The sequence below is a fragment of the Humulus lupulus genome, chromosome 7, assembly GCF_963169125.1.
Source record: "Humulus lupulus chromosome 7, drHumLupu1.1, whole genome shotgun sequence".
In the NCBI taxonomy this organism is placed as follows: Eukaryota; Viridiplantae; Streptophyta; class Magnoliopsida; order Rosales; family Cannabaceae; genus Humulus; species Humulus lupulus.
The window spans coordinates 197,706,692-197,728,249 of NC_084799.1; the positions used below are offsets into that span (position 1 = coordinate 197,706,692).

General features: G+C 32.9%; 1 protein-coding gene across 1 annotated transcript; it reads left to right on the plus strand.

Moving 5' to 3' along the window:
- Positions 1–15,289: 15,289 nt before the first annotated feature.
- LOC133792552 (uncharacterized) lies at positions 15,290–16,226 on the plus strand. Its single transcript, XM_062230458.1, has 3 exons — positions 15,290–15,535; positions 15,882–15,977; positions 16,065–16,226. The coding sequence occupies exons 1-3, from the start codon at positions 15,290–15,292 to the stop codon at positions 16,224–16,226; spliced, it is 504 nt and encodes a 167-aa protein (XP_062086442.1).
- Positions 16,227–21,558: the final 5,332 nt, after the last annotated feature.

Consider the following 21,558-nt stretch of genomic DNA (forward strand, 5'->3'; position numbering starts at 1 on the left):
TTGTCTGTCTATTGATTATGTCTGAACTATGTCGTAATTACACAGGAAATTATGAATGAATATAGTGGTTGAAAATAGAGAAATGAAAAAATTCTCATATTCTACATGAGACGTCGGTCTCCACGAACTTGTCGTCTTATGTATTGTAGGGGACGATGCTTGCACATAAATTGTCATCTCATGTACTGCAAGAAGATGACGCTTTGGGAGGAACTGTCGTCTCATTTATTACAGTGGATGACGCTTTCACAGAAATTGTCGTCTCATGTATCACAAGAGACAACGTTTGTATAGGACCCATCATCTCATGTACGACATGAGATGACACTTATATTTCAACTGTCATTTTATGCTTTACATGGCATGACATTGAATAAGACGACGGTATTAGAACCGACGTATGAGAGTACATACGACGGTTTAAAACCATCGTCCCATGTCAATTTTATAGTAGTGAGTTGAGCATAGGCGAGACCCTACATCTCTAATCTTCCAACCCAAGAGCCTTAGTTCAACTTCATGAACCCAGTTGACGTCGTCTCTATTCTTGAATCTGTTCTTGAAACCAGAGGCGTTCTTCTTCGTTGTTGAACTGAGATGCCTTCACCTCTTTTATTGAACCCGGACGTCTTATTTCTGTTATTGAACCCAAACACTTTATTCATTGTTCTTTAATCGAGATACCGTATGCTCACTATCATTTATTATGTTTTTATATTTACAATGTTTTAACTTTCTTTTGTTTTTATTCTCCACTCCCTCACATCTTATTCTCCCATTTCACATTCATTAGATGACAAAAAAAAAATATATATTACATTTACAAAGCGGTCATTATATTGGAAGTCCCTTCCAACAAATGAATTTGATTCCATCCTATCATATATAGTTATTTTGAAAAACATATTTTATTTTATATTCAAAATATACATAAAATGGAGCATAAAATTAATAATATGAAAGAATTAAAATGGTATATTTTAATCATTTTACTTTGGCATAAAAATCACTCGTAAATATATAACTCCTCTTTATAATTAATACTTGATCTCTAATTTTGAAGTTACCCAAATTTTTTTAAAAAAAATACTCAATTTTCTTTTACGTAAAATCTTTAACAATATAGTACTTGTAGAAGTTATTCTTTTTTAAATCCATTATTAGTTATTGCTCTCTCTATTTCAGATTTTTTTATTCTTTTCTTTTCACTTCAGCCAAGGGAAGCCATGCCTACAAAATTCGGAGTACTTATGCGAGTGAATAATCTTTTTTTTTTTCAATTTAAAATATTATTGTATGAAAAACTATTACAATACTTCTCAGAGTTAAGTTTTTTCTCCACTGCTTTGTATTTTAGATTTTCCCTTGTACCAACCTCAATCAATAACAAGAACAAACCATTATGTTTTTTTCCTTTCTCTTTTGTATATCCCCCTTTCAAATATACAATCATAACTACTTTATCCATTGATAAATTTGAGTTTCCCTTGAGAATATAGTGGCACAACCTCAAGCATGCTTTGTTAAAATAAAATGTTCAGTGTTGTACGATATGATAGAACCAACTTCAGTTGTTGGAAGGGATCAAAAATGAATCTCCAGGAATGAAAATCTCCCAAAAAAAAATTATCAATAATTGAAGATAATTCAATTGTCACTACAACAATTACAGGCACTAGTGGCGGGCGTATCAGCGGTGGGCGTATCAGCAGCATGCCCAATCCGCCTATATTGTGTATACTATTAGCGGTGGACACGATGGTCCGCCGCTAATAATGTTCAAGTATTTAATAATAAATAAATATGTATATTAGTGGCGGACTTACTACTATTAGCAGCAGGTAGTCCGTCTCTAATACACGTAATAAAAATCTCGGGAAGTATTTTAATTTTTATTAGCCGCAGATATTAGTGGCGGACCACCCGCCGCTAATAATATTAGGGGCGGGTAATCACTTATAATAGCGGCAGAAAAAATTTAATAGCGGCTGGTCGCGCCGCTAATAATTTTCGTCTTTATAACCGCACCGTCTCCTTCTCTCCCAAATTCCTCAATTACATTTTTTCATTTTCATATTACTTCGCATGTTTGAAAACGCATCCTCTCCATTTCTCCTCCACTGACCGATCCTCCATATCTGAGGTATATGTTTATTTAATTTTTTTTTCATGGATGGTTTTAATGGATGGTTCTCAAGTCTCAAAACGTTTTAATGGATGGTTTCAGGTCTCAGGTGCACATCCTCATTTTCCATTAGAGTTCTCTCCATTAGAGGTCAGTCCATTTGAATATAATGTGTTTCTGTATTTGAGTGAGAAAATCTTGTAATGTATTTCTGTATATGCTTGTTTGAGTAAAATGTGAGTGAGAATTTTTTTTGTTTAAAAATGTTTAATGGAAAGTCACCATTTTATTCATTAATAATAATAGTATAGTATTATTAAATGTCAATATTGGCATTGTTATAATTTTAAGGGTATAGACAGAGACAGAGACAGGTCCTTGGGGTGCGGTGAGAATTTTCCAATGGTACACTGATTAAAACTTGAAATTTGGAAAAACCTAATTCTGTGGCGTTTTTTTTGGTGTTTTTGTTTTTCTCTTTTGTCATTTCTCTGTTTCCAAGTTTAGAGTGTAAGTATATAGGGTGGGTTTTCTGTTTTTGTTTTTTTGTTTTTAAAAATTTCTAAACTTTGCCACTATGGAAAGTGCTCATTGACATTTGACCAACACAACCCAGCACAAAAACACCATCATTGTGTTAATTTTTTAATTTTCTTTTGTAATCTTTTGAAATTAAAGGCTTGTTCTTATCTCCGTTGATTTGTTTTTTGTTATTAGTTATGGAAAATTTGATGTTATATTTTTATATATATTTGGACATTTATGATTGAAATAATTAAATGTAATAATTAACAGTGACTTCTGTTAGATAGGGGAGCTTTTAGGAATAATTAGTGTAATCGATTTTCTATATAATAAATAATAGTATACAAAAATAGATATATATGATGAAATATAATTTCATTGTATATTATTTATAAGTCTTTTTTAAGAAAATTTATTTTCTTATTTCAAAAATAAATAATACTATATTTATTACGCATTGCATATTTTGGTGTCATTACCCCAGAGATTTTTTTTTTCCAATAACAGAAAATTGATTTTGATACGTTTATATTGATAACATATTTTTATTCATATAAAATCAGTCACAATAAATATTAAATATAATATTCTATATATAAAAAATTAATATCTATCCTTACCCGAGAAGGAAAAATTACAAACCAATAATTCAATATTTTTATATTATGTCTATATCTTTCCACCAAACAAATTGAGTAAATGATATATTAAAATAATTGAGTAATTATATTAACAAATTATTTATAACATTTTTTATAATAAATAATAATGTTTTTTTATTACGGTAATTTGAATAATTTGTCTTCCACACATTTATACACCCAACTGCTTAAACTAGTTCAAAACAACGTAATATAAATTTATGTTTATACTAGTTCATAATAAGACAATTATTTATAAAAGTATTATTATTTAGACCTGATGATGCTGCTGTTGATTTATTATTTAATTATAAATATATATATAATGAATGTAATTAAAGATATTATTTTTTGTTGTATATATTATATAAATTAAAAAATAGTAAGGTTAGAATATATTCCAATACTATTAAAACACGTACCACTTGAATTGATTTAATATTTGAAAAATAAAATAGATTTAATTATAGTAATAAAATTAAGAATAAAAAAATGTTAATATTTATTAAAAAATTATAAACATAAATTTTAATTTACTTTAAAATTATTAATTGGTAATTATAAATAGAAAAATAATTTAATTTTAGAATAATTAATAAAGAAATAAGATATCATAAAACTCAAGTCTATCTAGGAATAACACTTCTCATAAGACATCATAAAACATTGAAAATAATAACTTTTTAAAATGATAGGATTATGATAGTTGCATGAAAGAATGAAACACATTGATGTTAAGCTCTATTTTCTCAAGGATATTGTCTCAAAACAACTTCTCAAGATTGTGAAGATATCTAGTTAGATCAACCCAACATATATGATGACTAACATCATAAATTGTGAGCAAGTTCACTTCAACCTTGAACTTGTTTGACATCAAAATGTGAATCTGTTAGAGCTAAAGCTATGAAAACATTGTCTAATCCACATATTCATTTTTTAGAATCTGAAGTCAAGGTGGAGAATTGTGAAGATTGTTATTTCTTTCCTAAACACAATAAAAAGATTTCTCAAATGACAGCACACAGTAGTTTGCCATTTCAGTTGCAACTACTCCAGTTGCCTCTATGTGGACATCAATAATTCATAACAGATTAACATATTGCTGTTAGCTTCTGTTAGGCTCTTTAATTCTTGTATCTCGTCCCTATATATAGTTTTAGGCAAAATCTCCTTGAAAGCAGCTAAAAATTGACTGAAATACTTATCACTAACTCCATTTTCTGCTTTTATGTTATAAAATTTAACCATTGTGGGCAATCTTAGTTTATTGCAACCACTGAACAATTGTCTATCTGCATCTCTAACCATACTATCAAATTTTTCTGGATTATGAAAAAACTCTTCTTGTGCTTCATCAAGCAATTCTATAGGATGATCATCAAAATCATTACTCTCAAAATCATCTACACCTCGCCTACCTAATGGATATGGGTCATCATTTAATAATTCTCCATGCCAATACCATTTACTATAACTCATATCAAATCCCCGACAAAATACATGATCCTTTATCATGGTAATATTCCCCTTTACTCCATTACCACAATCGATACAAGGACAACGAATTTTTTGTGGATCACTACAATTCTTTAGGCAAAACTCTAAAAATTTGTTGAATCCATCTTGAAATTGTGATGTTTCTCTCCTCTCAAGCATCCATGATTTATCCATACTAATAACAATATTCAATTCCTAATAAGTTAGAAAAAAAACTTATATTAGGTTCTAGTCTTATAAATTTTTTAAAAAATTCGGCAGAGTATCCTCTGTTTCTATAGCATACCGTAATTTCATAATTACCTATAAAATCAATACAAACAAACACAATAATCAAGCATATATGAATCCATCATTATTAGGTTCTAGTCTTATAAATTTTTTTAAAAATTGGGCAGAGTATCCTCTGTTTCTATAGCATACCGTAATTTAAAAATTACCTATAAAACCATTTAAAATAAACACAATAATCAAGCATAGATGAATCTATCATTATTAGGTTCTAGTCTTATAAATTTTTTTAAAAATTCGGCAGAGTATCCTCTGTTTCTATAGCATACCGCAATTTCAAAATTTCCTATAACAACAACACAAACAAACAAAATAATCAAGCATAAATCAATCCATCCTTATATCACCACAGCACGCAAATTTCCCAGAGCCTACTTCACTAATTTTCAAACATAACTTTCACTAAATCTAATATGCATGATTACATTAGTCTTATCTTTATACATAAATCTTATAGTAATATAAATACAAAAAATAACTAACCTTCAATATTAATCTTCAATGCACCCGAGATGAACAACAAAGTTCACCACTCAATCAACGACCCTACTAAAACATTACATAATTAGTAAACTACATAATTAATTATCAAATCAATAAATAAAAAAAATCAAACTAGTTAATGAAACTAATGAACAACACTTTGATCATTTTCAAGTTATTTTTTTTCAAATATTTAAAAAAAAAATTTATCTATTGTAAAAATTTCTAAAACTAACTAATATGCATATATATATTTATAATAAACCTAATTTTTATCACATTATTTAAACTAACAAAATAAACAAATAATTATAAAAATTAATAAAATATTAATTATATTAATTTTAAATTCGGAATAATAAAAAAAATTAAAAAAAACATAGAAAATTAAAAAATTATCATCAAAACCACATTTTAGTAATCTACACCTGTTTTGAAGCTCAAAATCCCCTTGCAATGTCAAAAATCCGGTCAAAATCCGGCAAGAAACACCACTTTCAAATGGAGAAAAAACCCACGGCCAAATGCCTTTTTTTCTCTAAAAAACAAAAAAAAAAAAGATTTTTGGACTATATTTTGGTTTATAGGGTAGAAATATTGCAAGAAATAAAGAAAAAACAAAAAAAAAAAGGCTTGGAGAATCAAAATGGGTGTTGGCTCACGGTGGTTAATGGAGGTTTTGGGGGTTTCTTTTTGCACAGAAGGTAGAAAGGATTTGAGAAGATGACCGTTCGGGTCTAGGGAAGTGACCTATAAAGCACTTTTAACTTCGGTTTTTGGTAAAAACCGAAGTAGAAAGTGGACTTTCCACTTCGGTTTTTACCAAAAAACCGAAGTTAAAGGTCCTTAAGTCATACCCCTAGGAGACTTTTAACTTCGGTTTTTTGGTAAAAACCGAAGTGGAAGGTACACTTTCTGCTAACCTCAATCAATTACAATACTTCTCAGAGTTCAGTTTTTTCTCCACTGCTTTGTATTTTAGATTTTCCCTTGTACCAACCTCAATCAATAACAAGAACAAACCATTATGTTTTTTTTTTCCTTTCTCTTTTGTCTATCACCCTTTCAAATCTACAATCATAACTACTTTATCTATTGATAAATTTGAGTTTCCCTTGAGAATATTGTGGCACAACCTCAAGCATGTTTTGTTAAAAAAAATGTTCAGTGTTGTACGATAGGATAGCACCAACTTCAGTTGTTGGAAGGGATCAAAATGAATCTCCAGGAATGAAAATCTCCCAAAAAAATTTATCAATAATTGAAGATTATTCAATTGTTTTTGGATCTTGGAGTTTAGGAGGGAAAAGAAAAGTTTAATTTTAATGAATTTCATTTCTCTTGTTTCGCCTCAAACAAAATTTTAGATTTTAGAGAAATTACAAATTTATTCAAAAAGAGAAAATATTATAAAAATTTCTTATAAAATATTAGGAAAATATGTTCTTCTATATTTTCTCATGCAAAAATTTTCACAAGAAAAATTCAGGATCCAAAAAAATCCTACATGTTCTCGGGAATCAAATTATCAACAAATAATATTGATTCATGTACACGTAGTGTTCAAAAACATATTGGGAACAAATTGGCTATTCCTCATTGCAAAACATTATCTTAGATACACTTTATCATGGGAAAAGGAATGCTCTGTTTTGTAAATTTTGACAAAACAGATAATCTATATATATTTTTTTTATAAGAAAACACTATGGTATGTTTTTTTATTTATTAATTTATTTTTTGTGGTCAGAGGGTCACTACAAGAAAAACCACTTTCAGGGGCGACAATATTAGGGGCGACATATTGTCGCCCCAAATATTGCAATATCAGGGAAGACACGTTGTAAGTCGCTCCTAATATTATGGAAAGTTATTAGGGGCGACACGTCGCCCCTGATAGTGAGATATTTTACCTGAAATTTGGGCGCCATTTTTAAATTTGTGAAAAGTATTAGGGGTGACATGTCGCCCCTAATATTGGAGCCGTCGCCCCTGATAATCATATATTTTACCCAAAATTAAGAGGGAAATTTTGGCGGTGTGTTTTAATTGTGAAAATTATTAGGGGCGACATGTCGCCCCTAATAATTTTATATACTCATTTTTCTCCCTGCCCCTCACCAGATCTGTAACAAAACAAAAAAAAACGAAAAACACAGTCTTCCCTCTCTCTTCCCCCGATCTCTCTCTCACTCCTTCTCTCTTCCCCCGATCTCTCCCTCACTCCCTCACTCTTCCCTCTCTCTCCCTCTCCATCTCCTCGATCTCGGCTCTGTCTCCCTCTCTCTCTCGGCTCCGTCTTCTTCTCCATCGGCCCCGCCTCAGAGCCGCCTCCACCACTGCCTCACGAAGCTGCTGCAGGACCACCGCCACACAAAGCCGCCTCCACTAACGCCTCCACCACCGCCTCACAATGCCGCCTCCACCAGCTCTGTAAGTATATATATATGTATATATATTAGTTTATTTATTTATTTCTGTATTATATATATATATAATGTGCCCATGTGTGTATAATATAGTTATAGTTATTTTATAAATATATATAATGTGTGTCTGTGTTTATATATTTATATACATTTATATAGTTTATTATTTATTTATTTTATAAATATATATAATGTGTGTCATGGTGTGTGTATGTATATTTATAGTTCATTTATTTATTTATATTATTTTTGATAACTATGTATATTATGTTTGTGTAGAAATTGAAGGAGTATCTTTTGGAAAATTTGTGATTAGGATATCTCTAATTTTGTGGCATCAAGGTATTTATAAATTTTATAATTTTGCTTAATTATTTTAATTAATATGTGAATTTGTGTAAAAAGTATTATGTTTTTAGTGTTGTTAATATGTAATAAGAAAATAAATAAATAAATAATTATAATTTCATAATAATATGTGTGTAGAAAATAATGTGTGTTGACTGTTTTTAATATATTTGTAGAAAAATATATATTGTGAATATGTGTAGAAAAATATATAATATACTGTCAATGTTCTGGGAATTTTCTGAATGTCAATTGCAGGTTTTTAAATATTTGGGATAGCTTAGAATATAGTCGTTATGCTGCTGAAATTTTGGTAGAGTTGCGAGAATTAAATAATACAAATTTTTTTAAATTATTTGAATTAACAAAAAAATATAATTTAATTTAATATTACCAAGTTTAATATTTTTAAAATAAATTAAAAAACTATATAAATAATGTAATTTAGTATTAACAAATTTAATATTTTTAAAAATTAGATAAATAATTTAATTGAATATTAACAAATTTAATAATTACAAAATAAATTATATTTTTTAATAAATAATTTTAAAAAATTAAAAAAATTATAATTTAATAATTTAAATATAAATTAAAATTTAGATAAATAATTTAAAAATAAAATAAATAATTATATTTTTATTTAATATTAACAAATTAAATAATTTAAAAATAAATTAAAAATTAGATAAATAATTTAACAATAAAATTATAATTTAGATAAATAATATTAACAAATTTAATAATTTAAAAATAAATTAAATTTTTAGATGAATAATTTAAAAATAATTTTGATAGTTAAAAAAATAACTAATTATGAAATAATTACCTATAATTAATTTTATAAGACATCATAAAACAACTAATGTTAAAAAATATTTCATTTTTTGTTGCTTTTCTTTGGTGATAAAATTTGATCACCAAAGATAAGATATAAGTTTTTTATATTATCACCTAGTGATAATTTTTTCACCAAAGTTGTTTTTGTTAGTTTAATTTTGTTGATAAAAAATATATTTATATTTGAAATGTTTGAAATATTAGAATTATTAGTGTTAATATGTGTTTAGGTTTAGGTAATATTAGTGTTATTAATATTTATTTAGAAAAAAATAAATTGTGAATGTTTATTAATATGTGTTTAGAAAAATGTATTGTGAATGTGTGTAGAAAATAATGTGTGTTGACTGTTTTTAATATATTTGTAGAAAAATATATTGTGAATATGTGTAGAAAAATGTATAATATATTGTCAATGTTCTGGGAATTTTCTGAATGTCAATTGCAGGCTTTTAAATTTTTGGAATAGCTTAGAATATAGTTGTTATGCTGCTGAAATTTTGAGATGAGAAATGAGAGATTGAAATGAAATATTGAGAGATTGGGAGATATTTAGAGAGAGATTGAGATGAGAGATTGAGGAAGGAAATGGAGAGGAGGCGATTGTAAGAGTATGGGGCTGTCTAGAGGGGAGATGAAAATAAGATGTAGGTTTAGGTTAAATAAAAATATTAAGTCGCCCCACTCTTATCAGGGGCGACATTGTATTAAATGATATGCAGTCATTTAAATAAAACGTTCTTTGTTTCCTTTTTGTACATACTTTTGTTTCCTATAATTTTGCAAAGCTACTTTTTTCCTTCTAATGTCTGAGGTTGACTTTAGTTATAATATCATAACTATTACATGTTGATTTGTATGGTATTCGAGAATGAAAGTATAGTCATAATTTAAAATAATTAATAATATAACACGGGAAACGTAGAATATGATACGAGATAGACTACATATCATATTCATTTTTATTCAATAATATTACATTATAGGACTGATCTGACTACAATTAACATTACACATAACGATTATTAGAGTAAAAACTAACATGCATTACAGGTTCAAATACTACTACCAAAAAGTATTGGGCCAAAGGTGTGGACATGAGTGAGGAGTGGGCCGCAAATTGAAGGGGTCGAGGTCCGTGGCCGATTCCACCGTCGTCGCAGCCGCCATATCCCTACATGTATGGAGCTCGATCGTCCACATTACCTCCCCAATATCCTTGGTCGATGCTGCCACCACAGCAACCGCAACAACCACAACCGCAACAAGAAGACAATAGGGAGGATGAGGCAACTGATTTAGGAGATTAGGTTTATTTTATTATTAATTATTGTTAAATTATATTAACAATATAAATATTTGTTATCTTAATGTATTAAGAATATGGATAATTGTTATCTTAATAAACTAATTTGAATATTTAATATAATATTTTATTTACAATTATTTAAATTTAAATTAATAATTTAGATTAATAATTAATTAAAATTTTATTTAATTATTTAATTTTATTATTTTTTATAAATAAAATATTTTTAGGGGCGACTAGTGACATATCAGGGGCAACATATCGACTAATATTTATGCCACGTGTAAACATTAGGGGCGACATCTCATGGTATTAGGGGCGACTAGTGACATATCAGGGGCGACACATCGACAAAAATTATGCAAAATGTTCAAATTTTTGGGGTGACTATGTCGCCCCTAATATTTGAATATTAGGGGCGGCCCATTGAGTCGCCCCTAATGTACCATATTAGGCACATTTCATCAGGGGCCATAGATTTGGGGCGACTTTTAGGGTTATTAGGAGCGACATGCGTCGCCCCTAAAACTCATTTTTGTTGTAGTGGGTGCTCCCTCAGTAGTTGGATTTTTTTTGGTGCAATTCAATATTATGAGTTTATATACAAATGAGAGAGTAAAGTGAAATGAGAGGTCAGGTCAGCTAGAGAAAGTGAAATGGATGAATCAGAAAGGAGAGAGGGTAAAGAATAATATATTAAAATGAGAAAGAGAGGGAAAAGAAAGTAAAATAAAATTGTGCATAATGACAAATAATAAAATGTTGTAAGTTATGCAGGGAGTGTTGTGAAATAAATTTTCTATTACCAAATTAAATCATATGTTTTGAGCCTTCATGTAATCCAGTTATCATAAATGACTATTTTCAAGGATTTGTTTTCCCATATTTCGGTCTTTCTGTCGTAATTCTTTGATTTTCGATGGTCTCTCCAAGCGACGTTTCATTGCCTTGGGAGACATCTTACTAGAAATTTTTCTTTCCCTTTCAATTCTTGAGCACTTATCTTAGGGTACTCTTGTATATTGGCCATTTTTTCGATCATGATCCTAATTGCTTGGTTTTGTGTTTCAGATGTTTGAGAAGTTTAGAGAATGTAACGTCCCAAAGTTCCTAATAAAGCTTAGTGTCTTGACTAGGGTGTCGGGAGAACATTATTGCAATATTATGTGTTATTATGTGATTATGTGAATTTCATGAGTTATATATTATGATAGGACTGGTTATGCATATTTAAGTGTATTAAATATGCATAAAAAAACTCGCTTTTTATTTAAAGGGGAGTATTTGTAATGTTGGCCCACTGAGGGCATAATTGTGATTATATTGTGTTATATGATTGACACCACATTATTATATGTATCTATTTGAGATATTCTACGAGAGTCGGTCCTTTTGAGCAAGATAGCAGTAGAGTCACACGAAGGATTAATACCCTGCTTGGGGTGAGCCAATGGGTATTTTGGTAATTCGGTGAGTTATTGGGACTAATTGGAGTATGAGTCTTATGTTGGGAAAAATAGTGATATTCCACAATTAGAGATATTAATTGGGAATTAAAAGTGGAATTTGAGATTTAGTGGGATCGGAGTGTGAAATGATCCTTTTGCCCTTGAAGGGCTTTGAGAAGGACTTGTGGCATAAGGGCATGGTGGTCTTTTTGCCCTTATGCAGTTAAGGTTAGCCAAGTTAGTAACCTTCTCCTCACACTCACATTTTCAATAGTAGTCTCCTTCTCTTTCTCTTCCAAGCTTTCTCTTTAAGTGGAAAATTCTTGAACCTTAAGTCTAGAGGCAATCTTTGGTGGATGTAGAGTTGTTCTTGATGGATTGGAGGCTGTCAAGCTAGAATAAAATTGGGAATCTTGAAATTTATGAGGTATGATCCCTACTTTTGGTGAGCCCTTGAATTCTGAGTCTTGGGTGTTGGGTGAGTTTTAGAGGTCTTTGGTGATTGTTATTTGTGAATATGTGTTGCTAGAGTATTTACGATGGATTTGGGAGGATTTACCATTTATGAAATCACTGGAATTCTGGGTTCCGAGGATCACATGAACTCAGTTGAGGCAAGGGTGCCTCAAACCTCCTTAGAGTCACGACGCTTGGCGGGATGTGCCACGACTCAAGTGTAAGGGATTTTTGGGTCAGTCTCTATCCCTATTCAATCGTCGCGACTCTTTTTTTGGGGCGTAGCAACTCAAATGGGAAAATGTCATAAAATCAGGTTTTTGGTTTAAGCACTATTTTCAAACATAGTGTACCGGTCTTGGTATTAGAGCCATCTAGGTTGAAAAGTTCCTAAAGATTGGCTGGGTATGTACGCTCGCTGCTAAAGAGAAGCTCGACTCAAGGTTTGGTGACTATTAATGTGGTTATTTAGTTAATTTCTTAATTAAAGTGTATATAACATATTTGTATTCTGGAATAGGAAGCATGAGTTATGCTGATAGGGCTTGGTCGTTCACTGCTATGTGTATATGAAAAGATATTCTTATTAGCGTTGCTATTGAGTGTTAGAGCTATTAAAATGCTTATTAGCATTGTGGTTACATGTATTTACTTAAGTCTTGGTTTTGGAACGTCGGGTGACTACTAGAACACGTTATAATTTCCTGATAAGTCAAGTCGTTGATTGCAGATATACTTGGAGAGTTATGCCTCAATGTGGATTAGTTCAACTATTAGGCATTGAGATCGAGGCTAGAGATGATAGCCAGGGCCAAACCCTCTGCCAGCCCTTGAGAACTAGCAGTAAGTGCTTGCTGATATGCAAGCCAAACTTCAGAGTCAAGAAGATGAGATCCAGTTGATGAGACAGCAGGTTCTGCCAGGGAACGCTACACCAGTCATGGCACCTACTGTGGTGCCTGCTGTAAAATAGCTAGAGGTTGAAAACAGGTGGGAGTCGTTGTACGATAGATGTAGCAAACAACACAATCCAACCTTTGAGAGAGTTCCGGACCCATTCACGGCTGAGAAGTGGATGAGCATGACTACCTCCATCCTGGATTTTATTATGGTGGCAGGTAATGAAATAGTGGCTTCCGCCACCTTTATGTTCTGAGATGATGCCCGTATTTGGTGGGAAGTCCAGACACAGAATGTTACTACAATGATGTGGATTCTGTTTCGAGACATGTTTAACCATAAATACTACAACAACGCAGTTTGAGCTGCAAAATTAGACGAGTTTACCGATTTGGTTCAAGGCAGTATATCAGTCACCGACTATGCCTTGAAATTTGGTAGGCTAGCTAAATTTTGAGTGGACTTGGAGCCTATTGATGTGGCAAGATATGATAGATTTGTTCGAGGGATGAGTGCTATGATAGCCCGTGATGTTCGGATTACGTCAGTGCCCGAGGAAACTACTTATGCCAGGTGGTTGAAAAAGCCCTTACGTCTGAAAAGGCAAAGAATAAGATCTGGAGAGAGAATGTTGCACAATGTAATTTTCGGAAGGCTGTGGCTCCATTTTTGGGAATTGGTTGTTGGGATTAGTGCCCTTTAAAGCATATGTGTTTGAACAATGTTTTATGAAATAAATACTTGAAATTAATTTTTGTATATATCATTTGTTTACTATTATTATTAGAATAATATTATGTGAATATTAGAAAAGTCCTAAATTCGTTATTGTGACTAAAATCTAGTATTAGTATGAGAGGATTAAGATTGAAGGGAATGAATTTACATATTTCCCAGTAAAACAAAGTTATATGGAATCTTTGGATTTGTAGAGTCCAAGAACTTTACTTAGCTAGTTAGATAGTAGTAGTGGTAGTAATAGCTAGTAGGAGTTATAGTATGTTTAATACTGTGGATTTTGGTTCAAGTCGGGACTTAGTTGAACACTCGTAGCAACACTTATAAATTTTATAAGTTTAACCTATAGTTTAAGAATATTAACTATAACATAAGATTTGATTAATATAGTTGATTATGAAGATGATATTTATCAAGCTATAAGGTTTAGATAGACCCAATAAGATAATGACACTTGTCACGTGCATGACTATTAAGAATTAAAGTATATGAAATTACATTACTTTTTCGCTATCTCTTCAGCTTGAGCTGGTGCCATGGCAGGGAGACCAAAATTGAAGAAGAAAACACCGAGGAAGAAGAAATGGGAACCTTCATCAACAGATCCAATCAAGAAACTTAAATCAATTGATTCAATTCTTGGGGTGGAGGCTCTTAATTTTGAGGAAGAGGATGATTCAGGTGAAAATCGGACGGAGATAGTAGTGGAGGATACCTTATCTCAAGAGATCAAAGATTCTAGGGGAGGACCAGAGGCTGGTAATGGAGAACTGGAGTGCAGATCAGTGGTTTAACAAACCCTCAATGACTGGTTGGGAGTCTTGAAGGGCGACATTTCGGGCTCTAAAGGAAAATCATGTAACTGTCTGCCTATCTTGAATATAGAGTCTCATGTTGTCAAAATAGAGGTCAATGACATAGAAGAAGAAGTTCAATTTTGGAGTTCATCTCTAGTGTGTTATGTATTGGAAGCCAATCCTCCTCTTTCGGTGATGGAAGGATTCTTTCGTAGAATATGGAGAGACAAAGGGGTAGATAAAATAGGGCTTTTGGCTCAAGGAATATTTCTGATTCGGTTTCAATCGATAGAAGTAAGAGATGGAGTTTTGGCTAGAGGATATCATTTCTGTGACAGGAAACCTATCATCATGAAATGATGGGATCCAGAATCTAAATTCACCAAGGAAACAGTTTTGGCAGTCCCAATCTGGGCTCAATTGAGAAATCTAGAGCTTAAGTATTGGGGGGAGAGAACTATGGCCAAAATTGTGAGCACAATTGGGGAAATGGTGCGTCAAGATAGAGCAACAGGGAATTGGGAGAAACTACAGTTTGCTAGGGCGCTTATTGAAGTGAACTTGACTAAAGATCTACCTGCTCAAATTAAATTTGATGATGAAAAAGGGGATTATGTGTATGTTGAGGTATTCTATGAATGGAAACCTGAGTTATGCTCTCAGTGCCAAGGGATTGGCCATGTTAAAGAAGATTGTAGGAAGAGGGTGAATAAAACAGGGACATCTCAGATTTGGCAACCGACACTACACCAAATACCTCTTTTTATAATACATAATTATAAGCTAATTGGAAAAGTATTATAATAGGTATAAAGTTAAAATGGAGGGAAACCAAAAAAAATGGTTGGGTAAAGTTAAAATGGAGGGAAAAAAAAGCTCAATTAATGTAAAAGCATTTTTTCACCCAATAAAATAAAAAACTTAGAAAAATAATATTAACCCTCGTCCATCGTTTCTCTGAACCCTCACCTCTCTCTGAACCCTCCATCATTTCTCTCAACTTTCCCTTTCTCAATCGATTATCTTCAGCAAATTTCCCTTTCTCACTCAGTTGCAGTCATCCATCAACAGCTCCAAGGACTTGACCAAAAGAGAGATCTTTCCTCTTGGTGAAGAACTCTCCAACTACGTTGTGGGAAAAGAATTGGTAAAGCCCTAAACTTAGTACAAATTGTAATCTTTTGTTAAGATACATGTCTTCTTTTTCTGATTCCTTTATTTGGGGATATTCCAGAGGGGTTGTGTTGAGAGAGACATGAAGAGAGTGGTGGGCATTCAGTGCTATAAAGGGATTAGAAATAGGGAAGGATTGCCAAGCAGAAGACAACGAACAAGGACGAATGCTCAAACCAAGAAAAGTCATCTGCCTATTCCTCTTGCATTGAGGAAGAAATAGTTTTTGCTGTCATTTTCACTACCAAATTGGTCTAGTTTTTCATTTTGATCTTAGCCTTTTTCAAATCATTGTTATTTTGTTTAATACAAAAACATGAAATAAATTTCTCTAATAAGTCATGATAAGCTTCATTTGGTGACTAAAAAAACCTTCTTTCAAGTTAAATAGTAATCTGTGTTGGGTTATCTTCTTTGATATTTTTGTTGTGGCTATATATAGCAAATTACAACTCTTTACACTAAGAATATGATCCACACTACCTTGCTATCAGTCAAATTCAAGTTTCAACTCTTTATTTTCTTGTTTTGTTGAGATCATTGTTGGAACCCAAGTTACTGAGCAATTATTGGAGGGGTTTGGCCATTCAGGTCTTAACTTTTAGGTTTTTCTTTTGATTGACATGATTTTGTTTTACAGCGCAGTTTGTTTCGGTAACTACCAAGCACCGAACCAACCAATGTCTAATGATGAAAACATTGCCAGAACTGACATATTTTGTGCAGATTTCTCAACTTTACAAATTCTTACAAACTATTTGGTGATTTGAGTTGAAAGAAGAACGAAACTATGGCATGGAAGACAAACTGCAACGAGTTAAAGAAGAAAACAGGAATCTCTCTGAACTCAACCTTTCAAGCAACATATCACAGAAGAATCTTGATGCACTTTGGTGATGGAAAGTCAACTCCTTTTCTTAATGTGCTGCCAAGACAGGAGAAGGGTTGCTCTGATCTCAACACCTCCGCCTTCATCCACCGCATGATCCTTGCTGAGAAACCCAATCTCATCGTTTTCACTGGTAATTTCTCTTTCCCTTCTTCGTTTCTTTTTTACTGACTTGGTATCCTTAAGTTGGGGTTGTTTTTCTTTCTATAATTATTAGCAAAGTGATTTGTCTACATTACAAATTTTTTGAATGGGGTTTGTATTTGATAGTGAGATTTTTAGCGAATAGAACTTGCTTTGCTAGCCATGAAAATTGACAACCCAGTTTTGAAAATAACATGTACATTATAATATCTAGTTGGGTTGTTAAGTCTGTGACTATAAGTATGTTTTAGCTATGCTCTGTTAATACCCAGTTGCCCAATCGACTCAATCTCTTTTAACTGTCACTTGATCTTAATTTGGGGACCTATTCTTATATTTTGCAACAGGGGATAATATATTCAGATTTTATGCCACTGATGCTGCTAAGTCTCTAAATGTTGTGTTTGCCCCTGCAATAGCATCCAACATCCCATTCTCAAAGTGCCTCTTCACTCCAGCCATCACACATTCTCTATTGGAGTCTCTGAAATGGATTGGGTAAAATCTATCTCTTTGTTACGTATTTGGAATTAGGGTCTATTTATTTATTTGGAAAAGAGGGTTTATTTATTTATTCTTTCAATTTCAGTTTTTTTCTAAGCTCCCAAACAACACAATCTCTCTCCTTCGTTATTCCACTCCATTGGATGATTCTGCCGAGGCCAGGGAATTGCGTCGCTAGAGGTAATGTTTTGATTGATTTCTCACTCTTCATTCTCTCCTTTGGAAAGAAAAGAAAGGAAAATTATTGCTTTGTGAAGTGTTGGATCTGTTATACTGGCTCTTTGTGCTTAGAGATTCGATTTTTGTGTTTTGCTGTTTTGGATGTCGATGTGCTCGAAGTTGCGATTGAATTTCGTTTTTGTTGTTTATTGGTGGAAGTATGAAGCTTTATTTAGGTAGTTGAGGGTTGGCATTATGTGAGAGGTTGAGATCTGGTGATTCTTTATTAATTGAATCTTTTGGTAGCTACTTATGGTTTTGGTAGCTACATAGAAACAGAGATCACTATTATCATGGTTGCAATAATAAAATTAACAAAGAGAACATTAATGATGAATCACTGATAAGTGATGAAAAAGCAGCAGTGTTCTTCTTCCTCAAACTGATAATAAAAATTTATCATTTTTCGGCTATTGGATAAAATCCTCACATGTTTCAAGAACCCAATAAACAACCCAGTAACTCAACCACCAACAATTTCCATTAAATTAAGCCAAAAATTTAAATAAATAAAGGAAAGAAATAGCCAGATGAAAGAAAAGAAAGAAAAAGTAAAAATTTGACCTTCTCAATCTGCTCCTTGAGTGAAAGCAGAGGCCCATGAACAAACCCTGAAAGTAGTACTCACACTTGATCTTCTTCTTCTAGTCCAAGCTAACAACCACGCTTGGTTTTTCACTCATTTCCTTCTGAATTTCTTTGTTTCCAGTAGCTTGAGTTGAAGAGCTCCCCGCTGATGGGGTGTGGTCGTGGAAGTCAAAGATCGAGCACAGACGAAGGAGAATGTCACCCTCTCAAAGGTTAGGTTTCGGTGTTTCAGAGTTAAGGAAGAAGAACTGGGTTTGGAATGATATTGGAAATGAGGAGGTTTTTTCACTTTTGGAAAAGTGACTGAAACTATTCTAAAGTTAGATAAAAAAAATATATGTGTTTTTCACTTTGAGCGGGCTTTCCACAGATGCCTCCTTTTTATTTCATTTCCCACTTTTTCATTACCGAATTTTTTACTTTACTTATTAGTTATTATAATACTTTCTCAATAAAGTTATATTCTTGTGTTGTAGAAAGGGTTATTTGTTGTAGTGAAAGAGTTCGATGGAGAAGTTGAGAGAAGACGTCCTCCGAGACAGTTTACTTGTGAGGATATACTAGAACAAGTTAATGCTCTTGCAGCGCAAGTCCCAGGAAAACATGTCCAGTTTGGGGGTGTGAAACTTAAAAGAGGAGTAGATGAAGGTAATTGGAGGAAAAAAAGTATTTTTTACGATCTTGAGTATTGGTGTACAAACAAATTAAAACACAATATAGATGTCATGCATGTTGAGAAGAATGTGTGTGATAGTCTCCTTGGCACCATCTTAGACAATGATAAATCTAAGGACACCACTAATGCCAGACATGATTTGAAAGAGATGGGTGTGAGAGAATCATTGTGGATTTATGAAGATGAGAATGGGAAGTTGATGAAGCCGCACGCTCCTTATGTGTTAACTCCGGTGCAGAGGCAACAGTTTTGTCAGTTTATAAAAGGAGTTAGATTTCCAGATGGCTTTTGTTCAAATTTGAAGAAGAAAGTGTCCGAGAATGATACAAATATTCTTGGGTTAAAGTCACACAATTGTCATGTGATAATGCAACGATTACTTTCTCTCGGTGTTCGCAAGTTTCTTCCAAAATCTATATCGACCACTATTGCAGAATTGTGCAATTTCTTCAGGAAAATATGTTCGAGGACTTTAAATGTTAAAGATATGGAGGAAGCACAAAATGATCTTATTCAGATATTGTGCAAGATGAGTTGATTTTTCCTCCAGCTTTTTTTGACATAATGATTCATTTGGTATTACATTTGCCAGAAGAAGCAATATTGGGTGGCCCGGTATTTATGAGGTGGATGTATCCTTTTGAAAGGTACATGAAAAAATTAAAGAATTATGTGGGAAATAAAGCTCGCCCTGAAGGGTCGATCGCCGAAGGCTATGTTGCAGATGAGGCTTTGACCTTTTGTTCAATGTATTTCAAAGACATTGAAACAAGATTTAATCGTCTTGATCGAAATGAAGATGCAACTTATATCCGACGAAACCTTACAGTTTTCCAATCTCAATGTCGTCCACTCACAATGTTTATGAGCGAAAGATTTTTGGCTCGTTCCGCTAAAAATCAAGCAAATAGAAAACAAATGAAGTATGTAACAACACAAGGCACAAAGTCGTTGGCAGCTAAGCGTCACCAATATGTAAGTGAAGATGTTAATTTAATTTTATAAAATAACACATTCTGAAACATTTTGTTTACATTTGTATAGGAGAACCCAGATGCGCATGTTGTTGATACTTGGAGGGATGCTCATATGAGAAAATCGAAAAAATCTTTTGTCAATGAGGCAGCTCAACAAGATTATGTAAGTGAATAGTATTGTTTTCTTGTTTCTAATGTTTTTAATTTTTGTTCATAATGTTATCTTTATACAGGAAAAAATGGCGGCAGAGGTTCAGAGGTCACAGCTTAAGAGGCAAAGTCAACAGCAGAGTGAGGCATCTCTAAAGTATTCGGGGAGAGATCTAACTACCAAAGAGGAGTGGGTTATAGGGCGAAAGGGAAGGCAAAAAAGACATCCTCTAGCTTTACAGATCAAAGTCAGTCCCAAGCAAATACTGCTGCTACGCCTAATGAAGATATGACTACTATGGCTGTGATGATGAAGGAAATTCGTGAGACGTTTCAGTCTGTGGTACCTGAGCATCCCAGTAAACTATATGACCCAAGGTTTGACAATTTTCTGCAGAGCTATTTGCCACCACAATCCGAAGGTGGTTCGTCTTCTCAGAGTAACACTGCCAATCCTGACCTTCATACACCGCCACAACAGCAGTACCAGCCTCCTTCACAGTATCCGCCACAGCAGCTGTACCATCCTCATCCAACGTATCCGCCACATGTGTCGTCACAACAACCTCCTCAGTATCAAAACCAATACATTTTTGGACGCTCTTCCCAGTCTCCTCCACTACATTTCAGCTTTACTGATTTTCAAGGAGGATCGATGCAGCCTCCGCTAACTAATGTTAGATATGGGGAGGTTGGAGGTTCGTCGCAGCAACCATATGTGAGATATGGTGAGTTTGGGGGCGGGTAGCAGCCACAGTCTCGAGATCAGTTTGGGGACCTCACACTCGGACGATCATCACAGCCACCTTATATTCCTTCACCGCCACAGCCACAACCGTCACCCTCACCGGCACAGCCACAACCGTCTTCCTCACATCCAAACCAAAATGTTGAAGATGAGGACAATTTCAATATTAATCTTAATGATTTTATTTAGTTACTAGTTTATGTATTTGGACTGAATTAATAATGTATTTATTTTTAATGACAATAGTGATATTTACTAGGTTGATAAATATTAAAACTACTCACATTAATTTTAGTGTTAGTTATGTTTAAATTAATTAAATGTTTATTTTTGTTAAATTATATTATGAATTATTTTTAATAATAATTAAATTTAATAAATATTAATTTATTTCAAATAAATTTTAAAAAATATTATAAAAAAAAATATTAGCGGCAGACCCCGCGGCTAATAATAATGCCTCTGACAAAGGTTTAAGCGGCGGGCTCCGCCGCTAATAGTATATTATTAGCGGCAGGCGTATCAGTCCGCCACTAATAATGATTATTAGCGACAAACAATTGGGCGCGGGGTATTATCGGCGGGGCTCCGCTGCTACTAACAATTAGTGGCGGATGTCGCCCTTATTAGCGGCGGAGTCCCCCGCCGCTAATGCATGAA